The sequence below is a fragment of the Naegleria fowleri genome (assembly GCF_008403515.1).
Source record: "Naegleria fowleri strain ATCC 30894 chromosome Unknown tig43, whole genome shotgun sequence".
NCBI lineage: Eukaryota > Heterolobosea > Eutetramitea > Acrasida > Naegleriidae > Naegleria > Naegleria fowleri.
The window spans coordinates 646,284-665,824 of record NW_025407975.1 but is presented as its reverse complement, the minus strand read 5'-3'; the positions used below and the strand labels follow the sequence as shown (position 1 = coordinate 665,824).

The 19,541-nt window shown below is 36.6% G+C and overlaps 7 protein-coding genes across 7 annotated transcripts; 4 read left to right on the top strand and 3 right to left on the bottom strand.

The window, feature by feature from the left end:
• Positions 1 to 909: 909 nt before the first annotated feature.
• FDP41_005283 (uncharacterized protein) lies at positions 910 to 4,115 on the bottom strand (the record flags this gene model as incomplete). The annotated part of the gene is made up of 3 exons (XM_044708791.1): positions 910 to 2,388; positions 2,539 to 3,969; positions 4,098 to 4,115. 3 exons carry the CDS (start codon positions 4,113 to 4,115, stop codon positions 910 to 912), a joined length of 2,928 nt encoding a protein of 975 aa, XP_044560669.1.
• An 864-nt stretch (positions 4,116 to 4,979) lies between these two features.
• FDP41_005282 (uncharacterized protein) lies at positions 4,980 to 7,406 on the top strand (the record flags this gene model as incomplete). The annotated part of the gene is made up of 4 exons (XM_044708790.1): positions 4,980 to 5,096; positions 5,221 to 5,345; positions 5,430 to 5,618; positions 5,675 to 7,406. The coding sequence occupies 4 exons, from the start codon at positions 4,980 to 4,982 to the stop codon at positions 7,404 to 7,406; spliced, it is 2,163 nt and encodes a 720-aa protein (XP_044560668.1).
• A 279-nt stretch (positions 7,407 to 7,685) lies between these two features.
• FDP41_005281 (uncharacterized protein) lies at positions 7,686 to 9,533 on the top strand (the record flags this gene model as incomplete). Its single annotated transcript, XM_044708789.1, has 1 exon — positions 7,686 to 9,533. The coding sequence occupies one exon, from the start codon at positions 7,686 to 7,688 to the stop codon at positions 9,531 to 9,533; it is 1,848 nt and encodes a 615-aa protein (XP_044560667.1).
• A 16-nt stretch (positions 9,534 to 9,549) lies between these two features.
• FDP41_005280 (uncharacterized protein) lies at positions 9,550 to 10,563 on the top strand (the record flags this gene model as incomplete). Its single annotated transcript, XM_044708788.1, has 1 exon — positions 9,550 to 10,563. The coding sequence occupies one exon, from the start codon at positions 9,550 to 9,552 to the stop codon at positions 10,561 to 10,563; it is 1,014 nt and encodes a 337-aa protein (XP_044560666.1).
• Positions 10,564 to 13,208: 2,645 nt separating this feature from the next.
• Positions 13,209 to 15,350, top strand: FDP41_005279 (uncharacterized protein; the record flags this gene model as incomplete). Its single annotated transcript, XM_044708786.1, has 3 exons — positions 13,209 to 13,342; positions 13,714 to 13,778; positions 14,074 to 15,350. 3 exons carry the CDS (start codon positions 13,209 to 13,211, stop codon positions 15,348 to 15,350), a joined length of 1,476 nt encoding a protein of 491 aa, XP_044560665.1.
• A 276-nt stretch (positions 15,351 to 15,626) lies between these two features.
• Positions 15,627 to 17,080, bottom strand: FDP41_005278 (uncharacterized protein; the record flags this gene model as incomplete). Its single annotated transcript, XM_044708785.1, has 4 exons — positions 15,627 to 15,950; positions 16,042 to 16,162; positions 16,258 to 16,609; positions 16,852 to 17,080. The coding sequence occupies 4 exons, from the start codon at positions 17,078 to 17,080 to the stop codon at positions 15,627 to 15,629; spliced, it is 1,026 nt and encodes a 341-aa protein (XP_044560664.1).
• A 257-nt stretch (positions 17,081 to 17,337) lies between these two features.
• FDP41_005277 (uncharacterized protein) lies at positions 17,338 to 19,396 on the bottom strand (the record flags this gene model as incomplete). Its single annotated transcript, XM_044708784.1, has 2 exons — positions 17,338 to 18,683; positions 18,865 to 19,396. 2 exons carry the CDS (start codon positions 19,394 to 19,396, stop codon positions 17,338 to 17,340), a joined length of 1,878 nt encoding a protein of 625 aa, XP_044560663.1.
• Between the last annotated feature and the right edge of the window lie 145 nt (positions 19,397 to 19,541).

The following is a 19,541-nucleotide window of genomic DNA, read 5'->3' as shown; positions in this document are numbered from 1 at the left end:
AATCAACGTTTGTTTTTTTGAATGTTTTTTTTAAAAAAATATCCATTCAGATTTGAAATCGTAGCCAAAGATGGAGCGAAGAAAAGTCTCCTCAATGAGAACTTTCTAGCATGTGCTCGTCGTTTCATGAATTCACTAAAAAATACATGCAGCCACTCCTTGAAATGTTTGGCGACTTTAAAAATAAATTAAAAGATTCGTTTCAATCAAGTCGTGAGAGGAGTTGAGATGGACTGCAAAACAGACGGTTTTGAACAAACTACTCAATGTAAGGTTGAAATAAATATGAATCCACTCTTTATGAAAGAGTCACGGGTGGACAACTCGAGCGTATTTTTTCGTGAACACCTCAAGCTACGAGAAAACTTTTCGCTGGGAATTTTAATAACACAACGATCATAGGATGATTTTATGATGGTTTCAATCCATCAAAACCTGCCAATGCAATTGGTTGTTTCTGACACATAAAGGAAACACCACATCACTATTGGTGCGTCAATATGTTGAATTGGCATTACAAGAGCCATGGTAGCTACTTCTTAAAAATTTGTCACGTCCATGGAGGACTGGAATTGTGACTGAGTTGAAGACAACCATTCCCCCTCATCACAATCACATGATCGACACCATCTCTCTCTCAAACAGTCATTACATACTTTCAAGCCACAATCCTTGCATGGAGTTAGTGATAAACAAGGCTTGTGGCATGAATTGCACAGCAATGTTGGCATGTTTGGATGGCAGATCTTACAAAGGCCGTCATAGTAACATTTGCAACATGTTGAATTTTGACATTGAAGGCATTTAGAAACGGCATTGGTTAGTCTGTGACAACATTTGCAATGATAAACTATGAATATCGAACATCGTTGACATTCTCCATTGTAAGAACATCGCTCACAAACAATATCAGAACAACAGGAACACAATATTAGTTCCGTGTAGTTGGAACAAACTTGGCACTGGTCTCCGTTTGCAAATTTCTGAATTGCACCCACAAGTTGCATCACATATTCTTCCAAGCTTGGCACAATTACAATTCAAACAATTTCCTTTTTTACATCTACATCCAACTTTCTTCTTTGCTTTGTGTTCATCATCATTATTGTCATTAATTTTCTCTCTTTTCCTTTTAAGTTGATTGGTATTGAAGCACTCGATAGCTTTCAGTGCATCGTCGAGATTACCATAAAACTTGATCAAAATATTAAGCAATCCAATAGCATCATAAAATGCACAATGTGAATTGTTGACATTTCCTAAATTAAAGTGTTCAATTAATACATCCTCAGCAAAAACTGGTTTAGATTTCCCTTTCTTTGTCATTTTCCGAGGAAGACAATTGTGTAAAGTCGATTCTGATTTCATTAATCGGAGAGAATCAACAAAGACAATATTGTCATGATTAAATTCAGAAAACTTTCCGAAAAATTCTTTGGCAAAAACTTTAAAATTCAAACGGTCTCCATTATGAGCTATGAAGTAAGTTTTTCCTTGAGAGTTATTGTTTAAAAATTGGATAATATCATTCACATGCCCTTCAATAGGCAATTTTGATCTTAAACTATTCAAGTTAAGTCCTGTAATTGATTGTGCTTGGTTAGAAATCACTTTTCCAGGATTAACTAAGCCATACAAAACAGCTCCAGTCAAAACGTCCACAAAACAATATTCCGTAATTTTTGGTGGATCATCATTCTTCCATAATCCAGTCGTTTCAAAATCAAAAAATACATATTTGTTTTGAGGTGAAGTTTCTGACATTTGAGTTGAATCTTCTGAAATAGAGTCGATGGTGGCGATATTTGATGTTGAAATATTTTCTGCTTGTGATTGCTTCTCGTTAGATGGAACAAATAATCCTTTTTCTGAATTAAATGTAATAACTGATTCTTTTGGTAATTCAGGTTCTGTTCGAATTCGAATTTGCTTAAAGGTATTGGTTACCAATTTGGTTGCTATTTCCTCAACAATACCCTCAACATGTTGGCCAAATTGGCGAGATTTGAGTGAAATAATAATTGTGTTGTACAGTGTATCTTTGCATTGCTGAGGTGAATAATTGTGACATTGTAAGTGCTTAATGAATGATCGTTGTCGGACCATTATTTGATTACATTCAGGGCAGCTGAGAAAAATATTGTTCATAATAGTTCCATCATCCGCGACTGGTGCTTGTTTACATAAATACTCTCGTATCAGCATTACATTTTTATGTGGAAGAAAATCTTGAGTGACATCGAGCACATATTCATACATCTCTTCAGAAATAGTTTGATCTTTCTCTAACAAAGTGTCCTCATCGTCTTCTTGAAGAATGTGTTTCTTTACATAGTGTTTTCGATGTAATTCAGAATAGTCTAAGCTTACGTTACAATTTCCATAACACTTTGTGGTTGATTGTTGATTGACATTAATTGGAGAATTTTTTTGCCAATTTCGTCTTCAAAGCAATCCATACGGCTCGATAGATCCCACAATAATCTCGAAAATTAGGGTATCGTATTTTTCCTCGAATTAAGGAAAAAAATGTTCAACAATTAATGTCGAAATTCCACAAGCCTTAATTTGAGTATGGTTTCCATATTTTTCAAAAAGAGAACGAAGTGAAGTCATAGTCATCACAATATGAGAATACAATTCGTCACTAATGATGTTAGAATTTGCATCTTTCCATTCCTTAAGTGTTGTCAGTACAGATTCAATTAATTGTTTTTTCTCATTCCAGTTTGAACATCGTTCATCGTCAAAAATTTGATGTATTTGTTGCATTAACGTTAAATATTTTGCTAATGCACAACATCCTATTTGCTTGCTTTGTTCAATTTCACTAATAACATTAGAATCTATCAATGCAAAAACAGGTTCCATTTTCATAATGTCGACTGGGTAAATTATATTTTCCGATACCCAGTCTCGCAGTTGGGGTTCATTTCTAACCTTCAATAATGTATTCATAGAAAAACTCTCTTTTTCAATAATCAAATCATCCCCTTTCAATAAACGATTTCTCAACCGTTTGAGCAAATGAGACCAATCAAAAAGGTGAACATAATTTTCATTAGTATGAGAGGTTGCATATTGATAATTACCAGCTAATCCATCACTACAACCTCCAACCACCTCTAAAACATAATCTCCATAAGAAGTTCGTTTGAATTGATCTCTAATTTCTGTCATTTTCTTTGTAATAAATTCATAATGGTTTGATTTGTGACCACCAAAACAAATAGGAAAAGACATCTCACCGTCAATAGTTGTTGCAAAAAACTGGCACACATGACTAGCAATATCGTCTGGTGTAATTTCTCTTTTTGCGTTATATATATCTTCAAAAGACTTTTCATTGCAATTTGTGAATCCAATTACTTTTCCAGTACTTTTCATCACACATAATCCTCCTCTAATCTCTATTTCATCATATGAAATTATGATCTTATTACTAATATTATTCAATGCCATGGCTTTAACAATATCTTTCAAATCACTGTCGACAAGGTTACCAAAAGACAAGTCTGGAAGATAGCTCTTAATTGTTGAGATAGATGGAAGTAATAGATTAAGCTTATCTAATGCGTTTTCAGATGTTATAGTTTCACCGGGAGAATTTCCTTTCAAAATATTCCACAAACGAGAACCACCATAAAATCGAAGTAATAAACACCAATGAATGATACACTCTTTGTATCGAAAACCGTTAACATTTTTCGACGAAACCAAATTTTGCAAAGTATTTTCTAATAATTGATAAAAGAACTGGGTTTCATGTAACTTTCCTTCCTCTAGCGCAATCGAGAGAAGTTCTACCAAATAATGTTTTTGATCTTTTTCTTCAATTAATTCTTCGAAATTCTTAATTGTAGTATCTCGTCGAGAGATTTTTGCCTTCAATGATTTGATGACATTTTTGTATTCTTGTGTTCTTGCAGCGAGGTGAGCTGTTTTGGTATTTTGGTTTTCAATTGTTCGCTGATAATGGCGTAATTTTGTTTCATAGCATTCATAACATTTTTCACAAACTCCATATTTGTTGAGATTGCAATTATTGCAGTCTACACTAAAAAAACAAAATTCGCCATGATGATTGAAATTCACACTTCCGAAGCTGTGGCCATTGTGTGATATGATTCCCGATACTGTTAATAAATGGCTCACTTTTTCGAAAGAGATGCCTTTACATCGCGTATTACCTTCTTTGCAATTACTACAGCACTTGTTGTCGGAATGTTTGCATTGACCGAATTTATCGGTAACGATTGAAATGATATCTTTCACTCCTTTTGGTTGTTTTTGAATTTCAATGGTAACAGGGTTGCTGATGTGGTGGGTGTTTTTAAAATTATTGATATTGTTGTAATGTGTATTGCATAGCAAAGGTGTTGCATTGGACTTTTCTGTTCCGAGTATGGTGATATTTGTTGGCACGGTTCGCAAAGCGTTCTTGGAGCAAAGGCATCAACATCTTCGTTTCATTTTTCTTTTCGAAAAAATTTCTGTTGAATGAAAGCAAAAACAATTAGTTGGAAGAGTTTGAAATTAACGCCAAGCCCTTCAAAAGTGCAGAACAAATAGATTATCCTTGAGTGTATATTGGCCTGTTATTCTAGAATTTCTTGTTGGTTGTTTTCACTTTACACGGGCTTTATGTTTAATTCAACTAAAGTCAGTGTCACCTTTTTTTAACGGCCGCTATTTATTGTATATTAGGTCTCACAATTCCAAACTAAAGAATATGAAACTAGACGGAATGAAGCATCTACTATATGAAAATCTTGGTTTCATCTTGCGTAATTGTCGAACAGTTCAACTCTGAAACAAGTATTGAAAATTACAGTAAAACCCTCTCTTATGGTGGACATTCTTGAAATGTCTTAAAATAACAATCAACGCATCATGAAATTGAAAATTTAGTATCGAATAAAGAGACTCAATTCTTTCCAACGAGATCTTCAAGATTTTAAATAAAATCGAAAAGAAAAATGAAAAAAGGATCAAAGAAGGGCGCCGCACCAAAGACCGAAGAAATTTTAAAGGCTGTGGTTCTGGCCGATTCATTCACGAAAGAATTGAGACCCATTACATTGCAAGCACCAAGAGTAGGTTGTTTTGGAATAATTTTTGATAGTGAAAATTTATTAATATGATGGTGATGATGAAATGTTGAATGGTTATTCCGATGATACATGTTATTCTTGTTGGTCTCGAACAACAATATACTAGTGTTTATTACCATTGAATAACGTACCTATTATTGAATATGTGTTGGAATTGTTAGCTGCTTCGGGTGTAAAAGAAATATATGTCTTTTGCTGTCATGGGGCTGAAATGATTAAACAATATTTAGCGTAAGTGTGTTTGAACCAAATGTTCGCATGATGAAGAATATCGTCGTTCCATATCCTTTTAACCAATTCATTGAAAATATATAGAAATTCTAAAAAGTGGAATACACCAAATAGTGATGTGAAAATTAGCACAGTGGAAGGCACTGAAGCTGCATCAGCAGGAGATGCTCTCCGTAGAATTCATGAATTGGATGTGATTAGAAATGATTTCATTTTGATTCAAGGTGATGTGATAAGCAATTTGAATTTAGCTCCGATTGTAGAGGCTCACAAGTATGTAGTATTAACTGATGCTCAAATATTTAACAAGAAACGTTTAAAAATTAAAGAAAAGAGAGAAAAGCAGACCCACAAGTATTAACAACATCCATTTTCCGTAAAATCACTCCTGATGCCATCAATTTCTATGAAGAGAGTGACACAGCTTGGATTGCCATTTCAGAAAAAAACAAACAATTATTGCATTACGAAAATGACAAGAAGGAATCTTTAACCTTTGAAATTGAAATTCGCAATTTTAAGGAAACAAAAGACGACATCAAGGTGATATCAGATGTCATGGATTGCAGAATTGACATTTGTTCACCTGAAGTTTTGGGAATTTTCCAAGATAACTTTGACTTTAAAGATTTGAGAACTGACTTTTTGAAGAGCTACGTTTTATCGGAATCAGAGGTTGTGGCTTACAAAGTTATTCCATACATTGATCATACAAATTATTCCGCAAGAGTTTGTAACCTTCGTTCGTACGAACTTGTCAGTATGGATCTCATCAACAGATGGATGTACCCTGTTACACCCGACTCGAACTTTTCTGGATCCACTTCTTTCAGATATTCTCGCCCAAATAACTACTATGAATCAAACGTTTCACTTTCTAAAAGCTGCATTATTGGAGACAATTGTCTCATTGGAAGCGGAACCACCATTGGAGAAAATACCAAAATTTGTAGCACCGTTATTGGAAGAAATGTGAAAATTGGTAATAATGTTGTCATTGAAGGAAGCTTCATTTGGGACGATGTTATCATTGAAGATGGTGTGAAGATAACAGCTTCGTTACTCTGCAACAATTCTAAGGTTTGCAATAACGCCGTTCTTGAAGTTGGCTCCGTTCTCTCATTCAATGTCGTGGTCGGTCCTGATTTCACTGTTAAAGCACATAATCGATTGACAACCAAGATGGCTCTCAAGGACGAATATAAGGATCAAGACGAAGAAGAAATATCGTTTGAAAATGCCTTTGCTGCTGCAAGACAAAGATCTAATGAATTTATAGCCATAACCGTTGACAGCGACAAGAATTATGTTGGTGAAGGTGGTGTTGGTACGATTTATGAATTGCCTCCTTCATTGGGAGAACTTTTAACAAACCGAATAGGAGTCACACAGTCAGAAATTGACATGTTACAAAAATCGCAAACTCTTCTCGAAAACACCTACAAAAAGCCAGTCTCTTCACATGATATTAAGGATGAAGCTGTATTTATTGACGAGGCTAGGGCAGGTATGAAGAGAGCCATCGCAGAGAACCACTCCATTGAAAATGCTAAACTTGAAATGAACTCGTTAAAATTTGCCTATGATAGCAGCTTTGAAGATTGTGCTGCTGCCACCTTGACAGGAATTATTTTGTATTGTGACAAGGAAGCATCAACACCTACAGAAATGATTGGCCTTTTCCAAAAAGTACTCGATGGAGGTGACGGAAAAACTTCATGGAAAGAACTTTTAATTGAATTTTTGGATATTGGAACAAAGCCACAAGTCCAATTATTGACCGAGCTCTTGTACTTTGTTGCAAGTGATGAAGGATTGAAGTTTAAGGATTTACTGAGATACTTTGTTCAAATTCTTTACAACAAAGATGTTGTATCTGATGACTCTATTATTGAGTGGTATGAAGAGTTTGAGGACGATGATGAATTGAAGACTATTCTTTCTTCGTGCAAGGAATTGGTTAAAAGCATCGAGGAAGGTGAAGATGAAGAGGAAGACGAAGAAGAAGAAGACGAAGAGGAAGAAGATGAGGATGAGGAGGAAGAAGAAGATGATGAATAAAAGTTTTCATTGGCGTTTTTTGCGAGAATGAATGTACCTTTCATCATCACGAGTGTGTCCTTAAATTGTCATATGCTTTCGTCCAAACTATTGAATTTGTTGTTGACTTTGGGGTCCATTTAAATGGGTCCCAATAACTATTGGGCATTTTGGACTTTTCCTTTCTTTTGGTGTTATTAGAAAATGAATCAAAAGGAGAATGAATGCGTGTCACCCTCAAAAGGTCATTCAACGATTCGAAGTAAAAAATCTTAAAATAGAACCTTGTTAGAAAAAAAAATGAATCAACGATCAAATTTTCCATTGTCGTCTTCGTCCAAAAACAATCCACAGCAACAGGAGGACACCTCCAGTACTAGTTCAACCGAAACTCTCAGGGCAGTATCATTGGGAACTCCTGTGATCAATCAACATGATCCAATGTATTGTGCCATGACCGGGAAGAGGCTTTTGGATGATGCCTATGAAATGTCCAAGAGCAAACAAGATCGTAAATTTGAGACTAATGCCTTTGTATTGAGAAATGAAGTGAGAGGATGTTATTACTTTTATGATCCGACGGTGAATAGACAACAATTAATGAATCCTGATCAGGAACAAACAAAGACTCTCTCAAAGAAAATTATTCCTCTCTCAGGAGATGTTGATGATGAACATGATACCAAAAAGAGAATTTCCATCAAGATTGCTCATTTACAACATTGCATTGAGGTCATCGATGATGGATTTGAGAAGTGTCACGAAGCGTATGAAAGCTTTAGCCACCGCAAAGAAGCCACGTATATTTGCTTGTATCATTTACTCAACAAAAAGTTGCCAGAGTTGTATGAACGTTCAAACTTACAACAACTGGAAGAAATTGGTGAAGAGTTCCGAGAATTTCAAAAGACCTATACATCTCCTGAAGATATTATTCAGCTTTTGAAAAGCGTTAAAACCGACTCGATTCATGCAAAAGATTCTTCTTTATTCAGTGTCACTAACGAAGACGAAAGAAAGATCAGAGACAAGTATGAGGTTGTGACAGAGTGTTTAAAGATTGAAAAATACATTGTTAAGGCAGTAACTTCTTCCGAAGACAAAATCAAGGAGGTTGAAAAATCTGACGACTTTAAGAAGGTGTTGCAAGAGTATGAAGCGATATTTGAGGTTTGGGAAAAGGTGGAATCATGGAATGATTTGAAACAATCCATTTTATCTGCGATTGCCTTGGCCAAAACAACAACTGGTGATTTACAATTAAGTAATTATGAAATTACACTTGATGGATTTATTGAAAAATCGTATCAAAAGTTTAATTTGATTGAATCATCATACAAGGATCTTGTTACTTTGTGCAACTCTTGCAATGCACCACTGTTGAATTTAATGAAGCACCTCCATACCCTGAACATGACTTTAGACACATGTTTACATTCTGTCAACACTTACAAAGAAGGAGTCAACTTGTTGAGACGTTTGCGATTCCTTTCGAGCTTACCAAAACTCTATCAAATTGCAATGCACGAAGTAGTTCGTCGAAAGCAAGAATTCAAAAAAGAGAAGCTTGAAAATGATACAAGCAGTACAATTGAGAGAATGATTTGGTTGAATTGCCAATTGGAAAATGAGAAGAGAGATTTATTTGAAGCTCAAGTTGCCAAGCTTGCCACTGATCCAAAACATATTTCAGAGCTTAAAAAGTTGGTTCCTGGTTTAATTGGCGAACGAGTGAACAGCAAAGTTCTGACCACACGTCTAAATCATTACATGAACACACTCATTCGACCTGTCGATGCGGAATTACCAAATATTAATCAATTGGAAGATATTGACTTTGTTGTGGTGTCGCCTCCCAACTCGCAAGACAAAAACAATGCACTCACAGACACAAACATTGTAACACCATCCATGATTCAAAGCGCTCTTGTTGCTGACATGAGCCAAAGCACTTTTATACAACATGTTGCAAATAAGCTCCCAGAAGTGAATCGACATATCGATGAACAGCTAGAATATATCAAACAAACAGAACAAGCCAATGTGGATCACACCAAAGACAATACCATTATGAATACTCAAGTGGTACAAGCACCCACCAAGAAGGACTTGTCACCCATGCAGAAAAAAACATCAAGAGCTTTCTGAATTTTATGCTGGACTGATGCAAGCTGCTTCTGAAATTACAACTTTCAAGTCATCGGGAAGAGAGGTTGGGTTAGAGGCTGAAATACTGAAACTGAAAAGTGAAATTGATTCTCATAAGAATAAGATTGATAGTTTGACTTTCCAACTCAAACAGGCTGAGACAGTACACCAAGAACAACTTTCTCTCAAAACAAATGCTTACAACAAGTTAGAAAGAGAACATGATTTACTCAAAAAGAAATTCCAAGATCTCACAGTTCAAACCAACAATTATATGGATGTCATTAATAACCAGAAAAAGACCATTTCCGAACTCACTGTGAAATCTGAGAAAGTCTCTCAATTCGAGAAACAAATTGAGGAATATCAACGAGAACTAACTTCACTAAAGGAAATGAGAATGAAACAAGGCAATGAAGAGTTCAAACAGGTCACCATTCAAAATGACTTTTATCTCAAGAGAGTGAAACAACTTGAACAACAAGCTCTTCAGACTGAACAACAAATTCAAACACTGAGAGAACAATACAACCAAAAGATTAAGGAAATTCAAGACAAGTACGATCAAGCATCAGAAGCCTCCGAAATTCAACTCAAAGTCATCAAGACTCTCAAGGACAGTGTGAACAATGAGAAACACAAGAACAAACAACTCGAACAAATTTGTTTGGATCTGAAATCAGAAATTGACTCTCTCAAGCAACAACTCGAACACTCCAACAACAAATCATCATCCGCAAACAACAACAACAACAAGAAATCTACGATTGATGTCGGAGATCGTGTTCAATTCTTCCCAGTCAAATACAAGAACATGACATTGTGGCAAGCCAACTCTCCACATCACAAGTACTTTTTATCACCTGAAACCGTGGATGCTCTCAAATCTTACTATCAAGAAAATTTTCAAAATCAACACACCCTCATTGTGAATGTGATTGAGGTGACTCCTGTGAAATCCATGAATGAAGATGAAAATCCTTTTGGTCTCGATTTTGCTCATTCTCTCATCACTGGCTACATTATGTAATCTTTGATTATAAAATTTAGTACTGTAATGCAAACACAACACTTGACAACTTTGTTTACAACAGGAGTGAGGCGAATTCGGGTTGGCGAAAACCCTCTATTGCGTTCCGTGAAGCAAAATGCTTATTATAATAACGCTCAACCTAAGGGGTGTCGCTGTGTATACATTTTTTAAAATAGTCGTGACACCCCAACAGGTTCCTTCATCGTGAAAATCATCTTCACAACATCTAAGGAAGATAGATAACATAGGAGATCTTGTTTTTTTAACTTTGTATTGTTATACCTTTGGATTTAGCCGTTGATTCTTTTTCATTTATGTATGAACAAAAACGTTACTGGATGTAATGCCTCCAACATTGAACATCAAAACTTGAAACAAATTTCCAAACCTTAAAGATTCTCCGAAAGACCTTAAGAAGGAACCCCATTCAAGTCATTAATGATGATTCAATTAATGTGGTGTGTTAAAAGACACAACATGTCAAAAGAGTTGTATAAAAAGAGAGAGGAATAAGACCTCGTTTAATAATAATAATTAATAATAACGGAAAAAGCTTAAAGTGAGGTGTGCGAATTAGAGAGGTGTGTGTGTCGAGAATTTTCCTTTTTATGGAAAACTTCTTCTTCGCCCTGCAACCACAAGTTCCAATCGACGATTTCAAGCAACGCGTTGGTTGGCTGGCTCATGGATGTACTCGACGTGCATGGCAGCAACACAGACCATTAAGAAATTTCTTCATTAGGTTTTTGGGCTTTTCTGGAAGTTTCCGACGCTCCATTTGTCTCAAAAGGTTACAAAATTTTGAAATCTTAATCATCCTCGAGACGGTGTGGACAAAACAACAGCAACAGTGGTAGTGATGGTGATAGTGGACACACACACACTCTTCATCCCGATGAAGGCTTGATGAACAAGAGGATTAGAAACAGCAGGAGAAATAAGGGCCGAACGAACTCTCTAAAAAAACAACCCAACTCGCTCACCTCAGCAGCAGCAGCAGCACTTTTTGACCCACCACCACGGCTTCACTCAACTGAAACTCTCTTCTAAGTCTACCCTCCACAGAAAGCTCTCTTCGGCGCGACAAACCTTACTTCTTGAACTCTATTCTCTCTATTGGGACTTTTTCCAACCACCCCTTGTTGGTGTTGCGTTCAAGCCTTTGTTGCTACTCAATCCAACGTTGGATTTTGCCGAACATCTGAACAACAACTCCAACATTGAACAAATTCGTATTTCTTTCTGATTTGGCAAAACCAGCTCATCGGTTTTCATCACCCTTCTGAGCACAATTGGTGGATTGGAAAAAGAGGAAATTAACCCAGTTAAATTTAACAATCTCCATCCCGCAAGCTCAGAGAGTCGGAGTTGCCAGGTTCCTCTCAAGAGCGAGGACAAGTCTTCGGGAGCTATAGGCGGTGATGGGCGTACAGAACTCTGTCGTTTTCTCTCGCAAGGTGCAATCACGAAGTGTTGTTACTCAACTTTTGTTGTCATTGAGCAACAAATTCAATCATTTTCTTCGACCCATCAAAGGTTGTTATTTCAATTCACTAGAAGGCAAGTTTCGCATCCAAACAAGATATTGCATCTCAAGATCCATAATCAAATAGCCGAAGATTGTTGTTACCAAATCAAACTGCAGCTAAGTATTGTTTAATCCACAAAAACACCCACTAGGAATTATTTTTTCACATCGCGAAAGTTGGCATTTTTAACCTTGTACCCCCATAAATCAAAATTCGCTCCATTTTTTGTCGTGACACCTGACACTGAGGCTAAATTATATATTCTACTTTCCTAATAACACATATCAAGTTTGTGTGTTGAGTTTGGACAGGTTGCCAATTGTCAACATACCTTCGAAAAAATTGTTGTCGTGCTCCCACAGAGCGTTACGTGCAACAGCTGCAACAACACCTCTTCTTCTTTCATTTGACACTGCATCATATACAAGGATTGGCGTTGTTCAACCACAAAGAACACAATTTCTCTTCACATCATCAACACAACATACGCATATTCAGGAAGAGAATATTTTTCTGAAGCAGTAAGTTTCAATCAGCATTTGAATGTTATTTATTTGTGCATGAATATTACTATATTTAACCATCTGTCTCTTTGTGTCGCATCACTTTTATTCTCTTCATGTTTGGCAATTATGTGTGTTTATCTCTTTTGATGTGACAAAACCCCAAAACGAACAATACATCACACATGTTTGTCCCTCATGGATGAGTGTCAATTGTTTTATTCAAAATATGAAAAATTGCTCCTGTATTCAACAACAGTTCGCAACAATCTCATCCTTCCAGCACAACAGCTCCACCACCACCACTTCTCATCAACACTCACAAGGAATCCCTCAGTACCTCTTAGAGTAGTGTTGTCGGGTAAATACTCGTCTTGGAAAATCTGTTCAACACAAAAAGATCAGCAACAGACGATCAAAGCCATCTCCAACCTCTTCCAAACACCTCCAACAATACAGCAACAACAACAGTAGAAACAGTGATTGCAGTATTGTACAAGTTGAATCAACTACACACTATTTTATTGACAAATTAAACCTCCAACAGCCACATCCTTTTGACACATCAGAAATCACCATCTCCACAACAAATTATAATCACACACACATAATGAAATCTAGGAATGCTTCGTCCTCTTCGTCTTCATCACTCAACACTTCAAATGCAACACCTGTGAATTCTATTTGCTGCATTGATGGATGCAGTCGACCATCCTCAATACGAAATTTTAGTTGCCTACAAGGGTAAGTTTTACTTCACTTATCGCATTTAGAAAGTCATCAACTGTTGGATCAATAATCAACTGTTTTGATCAAATCTATGACGTATATTGTGGTTTGATGTTGCGGGTGTTTGAAACACACATGACTGTCATGTCGTCTCTTGATCATGCTACATCACGGAACACCACATGTATTCACAAATGTTCGTTATACACACATGAACCTATCAACAACATCCCTCTCTCTAATATTTCAACCCGAATGCCCAAACTTTACTGCTGTATTCTCGCATTTCTCATCCAACCACCATCATGCACCAACCACCCATTCAACACTTTATTTGGACAATTGACAATTTATCGCTCGCTGCTATCCTTCGAATCTCTCCAAAGAGTGTGGCAAGTAAAGCTCGAGCATGCAAATAGCCCTAATATTGAGGGTCTAAAGATTTGTACAAGTATGTAGTTGTGATCATGTCTGGTTGTTATCATGATGATGATGATAACCGTAACGTTGTCATCTTTCCAAATACAAACCTTACTCTTAACAACGATACGAACACATGTGGTTCATATACAAACCTTACTCTTAATGCAAACAATAACAACGGTGTGCATGTGATTCACACGTGTGGATGGTTGCGCGTCTCAAACGCGAATTCATTTGTATACAACGAATCCAACACACACATGATGCATGGTCATACATGTCATGCATTTTCATTCATCAACAATCTACACACACACCAACAGCTCACTACAATGAAGACTTGCGACAACATCCACGAGTGGCTGGTCAAGGCAACAATCACCACACCACTCGGAAAGATAAGCTTCGGAAACAACGGTTGCAAGAAGAACGAAAGCGTCTTCTCGAGCAAAGCATCTCACTCAAGAATAAGGATTCACTGGGAACTCCAGATAGTGATCAACCCACCACCAACCATCTTCTCACCATCAGCAGCAACAGTAACAACAATTACAGCAGCACGGATGCATTTCCTAGTAGTAGTAATCATCATCAACAACAACATCTTTCTCAACCACATGTGGAGCAACATCACACCCGACTGAAACGCGGGCATAAACGAGAGTTTTATGACATCAACGATCAAGTCACTACCACCACAACCACACCAGCTGTGGAATCTGAGGCAAATTCACCGTCCAACTCGTCCGTTTCATCCTTGTCTGACGACTACGATTCTGATACATGCATCAACAGCAGTAGCATGGTTGTGGTTTCACATGAGGGTACCTCTCCACTTCGGCCGTGCTCATCATCGGAGGACAACACGATCACATCTTCCTCGCGGAATCATCACCATAAAAAACAAGAAGAACACACTTCGAAGCTGCTTTCAGTGGTGGATGGACATTTGGTCAAGTCTGCAACATCATCCTCATCATCGATTAGCAACAACAAACGAAAACAAAATTCCAATCATCGAAAATCGATCAACAAAAAACAATCCAACATGACCGAGCAGGAAGAAGATTCCGAGTACATTCTTATGGATACCAAACAAATATTATCGATTATTGAAAATCATTCTGGAGTTGCAAATTTTGTTCCACACGTTTCAATGGTTTATAATTTAAATAATTCCTTCTCCTTCAAATATGATTTGACACTCTTTAGAGAAATGATTCGGTTACGACCTCTCAACAAGTATTATTTGAGTTTTGAAGACAATTTTCGAACCTATATTTTGAGAATGATTCATCCTTCTTCCTCTTTGAGTGTTGAATCGAGTTCAACAAGCACAACATCACAACGTCACGTTCCTAAAATTCTATTTTCATTGTCCGAGATTGTTACATCATCTCAACAACAAACAAGTAATAGTACTCCACAGCAAACAATGAACAGCGAATCTAAAGATGAAAGTATTGACACAACAAGTCAAGTGGAAAACATTTTAGAAAATAATATCGAATGGCTTGAATTACAATGGGGTCTTTCATCATTGAAAGTTAGAGAACGAGAAATTGAACTTAGATGCTTCCAATTCTACAAATATTCGTAACCTTTTCCTTCAACACACTTCCATTCCCCTCTTTAAGTTTTCACTCTCCTCTTTTCTTTGATTACTTTTGAGAACATGAAATTGAGACACATGAACGTCCTTGAGATCATGAAACAATGGACTAAAGCTTTTTTACTCGTAGAGTGATCAATTCCAATTTTTCCATTCGAGCCTTAATTGAGCAACAATAGTTGTCGAAACTAAAACCCTAAATTTTGCACCTTTCAAATATGATAGTTGTTTTTTCTTCAATTTATTCATGACTTTCAAAATTTGTTACATTCTATTTACAGATGATCTTGCATGATTGAGTGTACTGCTACTCGAGCTTCCCAGTGAGCTTTTTGAGTGCTCATCAATTAAGCTTCGTCTCTCCATTGCTCCTTGCATGGATGCATACAGACTCGAAAGAGATGGATTTAATGGTCCCCAAACCAATACGAGACACACGGTCAAGAAAGCCAACACAGAATCACCTGCGAGTGTAAAGAAGGGTAAAGATTCTCTCAACACATTTTGAAAATCGAGAGTGTGAACGGTGAGAATGGTGGCCATGAAAATGACCATTGAAAATGAAACTCCAACACAACTTCCCAAAAACTATTGATTAGATGTGTGCCAAAATTAGTAAATACAAAGTCATAAAAAATGGTAAAATGCATTCGAATGAGGGCCATGAATGAAAACTTACTGAGCGAGTGCATTTACGAGCAATATAGTCATCCAATAGAATGTATTTCCCATTAAAGACATGGAATGCAATTCCATAAAGACCTACACATGCTTGCACAAGAAATTGATACGAGTAACATCTTTGAGAATGTCATTTCAAATATTTAAAAATTAATGAATGATATACATTCGTATCAGTTATATATAAAAATTATGTGAAAATTCTCACACCTACCCAATAAAGACATAAAATGCAACATCTGCCAACGATTGTTGTTCCTCTTCCTTGAAGAATGTCCTCCAAGTGTGTTCTCCAATAGAAAATCCAAAAGATCCAATCAACAAAATTGCGTTAAAAGTAATCAATATTGTGAATAATATTTTGTAAAAAAATAATCCTCGTTGTGAGATGACACTTCCATTCACTGTATATTGCTTAATTCCATAATAGAGAGAAATTAATGAGATGGAAAATAATAGAAATGTTGTAATGTAGAGCGTCACAAATTGTACCACTGTTAACACAAAAGTTGCAATCTTATTGTCCAATAATTCAAATATTGGACACACTACATGAATGGATTTCACTACATTCGTATTTCAAATAGATACAAATTCAAATGGGTTACAAATTTTAGACCATAAATTTTCGAAAATTCCAAACAAGATTTTTGGTATTTCAAAAAAACCAAAATTTCAAATTTCACATCAAATTTCACAATCATTCATTCGTAATCCATCATATCATAATCGATCCGATATCGAATCATCACACAAATCAAATAACATCATTCCACACACGTTCACGAATCAAATCGACACCACTTACCCAAACAAAACACCAACATGATAATCGACATACTCGGAACACTATTTTCCATCAAAAATCTTTTCGTCAAACTACTTCGTTTGGTAATGAATAAAATCACATAAAACAATGCACACAATAAAAAAACAATGGCCAAACATCCATCAATGATGTAAAACACTAATTCGGTGGTACGTTCATCGGGATTTTCTTGTTGTTGTTCGGGATTTGTTTGATGAACAACAACCATCGTGTGGAATAAACGATTGAGAATGGAAAAGATGGAATTTGACATTTTTGGAAATTATTGATCACCACCAAACACACGCACACTGAGAACAACTGGCAAGAATTCTTCTTCTTCCGAGAGAGGTGCGTGCGTGCGTGCGAGAGAATGAACACACCAGTCGACTTTTTTTTTTTTCGTTTCGGAGTGTGAAAATATTTATTCCGAATGTGAACTCCGTTTATTGGAAAAATGACAATCACATCACCGAACTCTGGTCCTTATTCCTTACTATTTTCTGCACTCTCAAGTTCTTGTCCATGATCACCATGATTCATTAAAACCTTGCTTTTCATTTCCTCCTCCTTCCTCTCAACCTGTGAAGTGACAACTGGCATTTCAGTGATTTCTTGATTCGAATTCACACGACCATTCTCCTCATCACCATTACTTTGAGAATCATCATGATTCGAAATTTCCACCACTTGACTACTTCGTTCATATGCAATTTTCGATTGTTTCACCCAATCGATTCGAATAATATAAATCACAAGTGAAACAGCCACAATAATCAATCCAAGAGTTAATCCCAACCAGAGTCCAACCAATTGCATATTCACCACAAATGCCAACACAGCTCCAATCGGTAAGCTAATCACATAATAAGCCACTAAATTGGAAATCATTCCAACAGTTTGAGCTCCAACTCCTCTCAATACTCCCGACGCTGTTCCTTGAACTCCATCAAACACTCCAAACAACAAGGTCAATGGAAAGACCTTTGCAGCCAAATCAATCACTGCCTCTTCGGATGTGTAAATTCGTGGAATGAGTCGACTCAGAGATCCCACAACCACTCCATTCAATACCATAAATAAGGCACTCACCACCAAACACAAATAGGCAGCATATTTGGCACGAGAGGCCTCTCGAGCACCTAAATGTTGTCCAACCAGGACACTTGCTGCTGTGGAGATGGCCAATGGAAACATGAAAGATAAGGAAACAATGTTGAGACAAATGGCATGTGCTGCAGTGTGAGTGGCTGACAAGTAGGTGGCCAAAATGGATGTGAATTCAAAGGCCCACACTTCACAGCAGATGGCAATGGTGCCAGGAATGGAGAGTTTTAAGAATTCCCAAATTCCTTTCCATTCCAGAACTTGCTTGAATTGGACAAAACCTTCGAAACATTCTTTTAAGGCATTTCGATAATGGAAAATGACATAAATGTAACAGAGTAGCATGAAAAATCGTGCTAAGGAAGTGGCAATGGCTGCTCCGACAAATCCAAAACCTTCAAAACCAATTCCAAAAACAAATAACCAATTCAATGCAAAATTCACAAAGATGGACATCATGGGAATGAGCGTATTAGGAAGTCGAATATTCATTGAGACGAGAAACCTCGCTGCACTTCGACAAAATGCAAAAGGAAAGAGTCCAGGAAGTAAATATCGAACAAAGATGGCGGCGTGAGAGGCAATTTCTGGTTGTATACGAATGAGTAAAAGACCTTGTTCGAGAAAGAGCATCATGATGAGAATAGGAATTAATCCAAGGAAAATGATGAGTAAACTACGGGCCCACCATATGCCCATTAATCGTAAATTCTTGGCTCCAAAAGCTTTTGAGTGTGGTGTGATGATGCATGTTCACATCAATGATTCGACGAAATATTTGAATTCGTTGAACCGTCCATGGAATTTTAAAAAAAACAATTCAAATATGTGAAATAATTTCATCCATGAAAACAACAAGGCATATTAGTCTTCGAATGAAAAATACTCTATGAATTTTCAATTTACCTTGCGCTACAAATGTATCTTGTCCTCCAACTAAGCCAACAGAAATAAAGCTAAAACAAAAGAAAACAGCATTCGCCAATGCACTCGCTGCCAAATAATTTTCATTATTCAAATGTCCAATAAAAGCCATATCCTCTAATCCTAATATCTTGTTACTAATGTTCATTAAAACTGTGGGAAATGCAATTTCAAGCATTCCTCTAAATTCTTTCTTTAAATTTAAAAGAAATAATTTGAATTTTTCCTTCCGAGATAATGATTGATAATCATATTCCATTTCTTTTGCTTGTCCTCTTTCCATGTCATTATCGTCATTCGATCCATTTCCCCCGTTATTAGAAAATTCATCTAGCCTTCTTGCAAAAAGAAGCGAATGTTTGGAGTCTTCAATAGGCTTTGCATCATCTTCAAATGCCGATTCAAAGGATGCCGCAGACTCCATACGACTCATTTTCTCTTCTTCTTCTTCTTGATGTTCATTCATCAATACTAATACACGGTCGCTGGTGACACCTTCTTTGAGTAAAGACATTTTTTTTTAAAAGTGTTCGTTCGGAGTCTTACAAAACGAGCAAAATCGCTGAATTTGGTTTCTGTTTTCGTGTTACATTAATGATGGTGCAATTTAAAATTGAACACACAAAGAGCTGCGCCAGGACAAACATTCACTGTTTGGA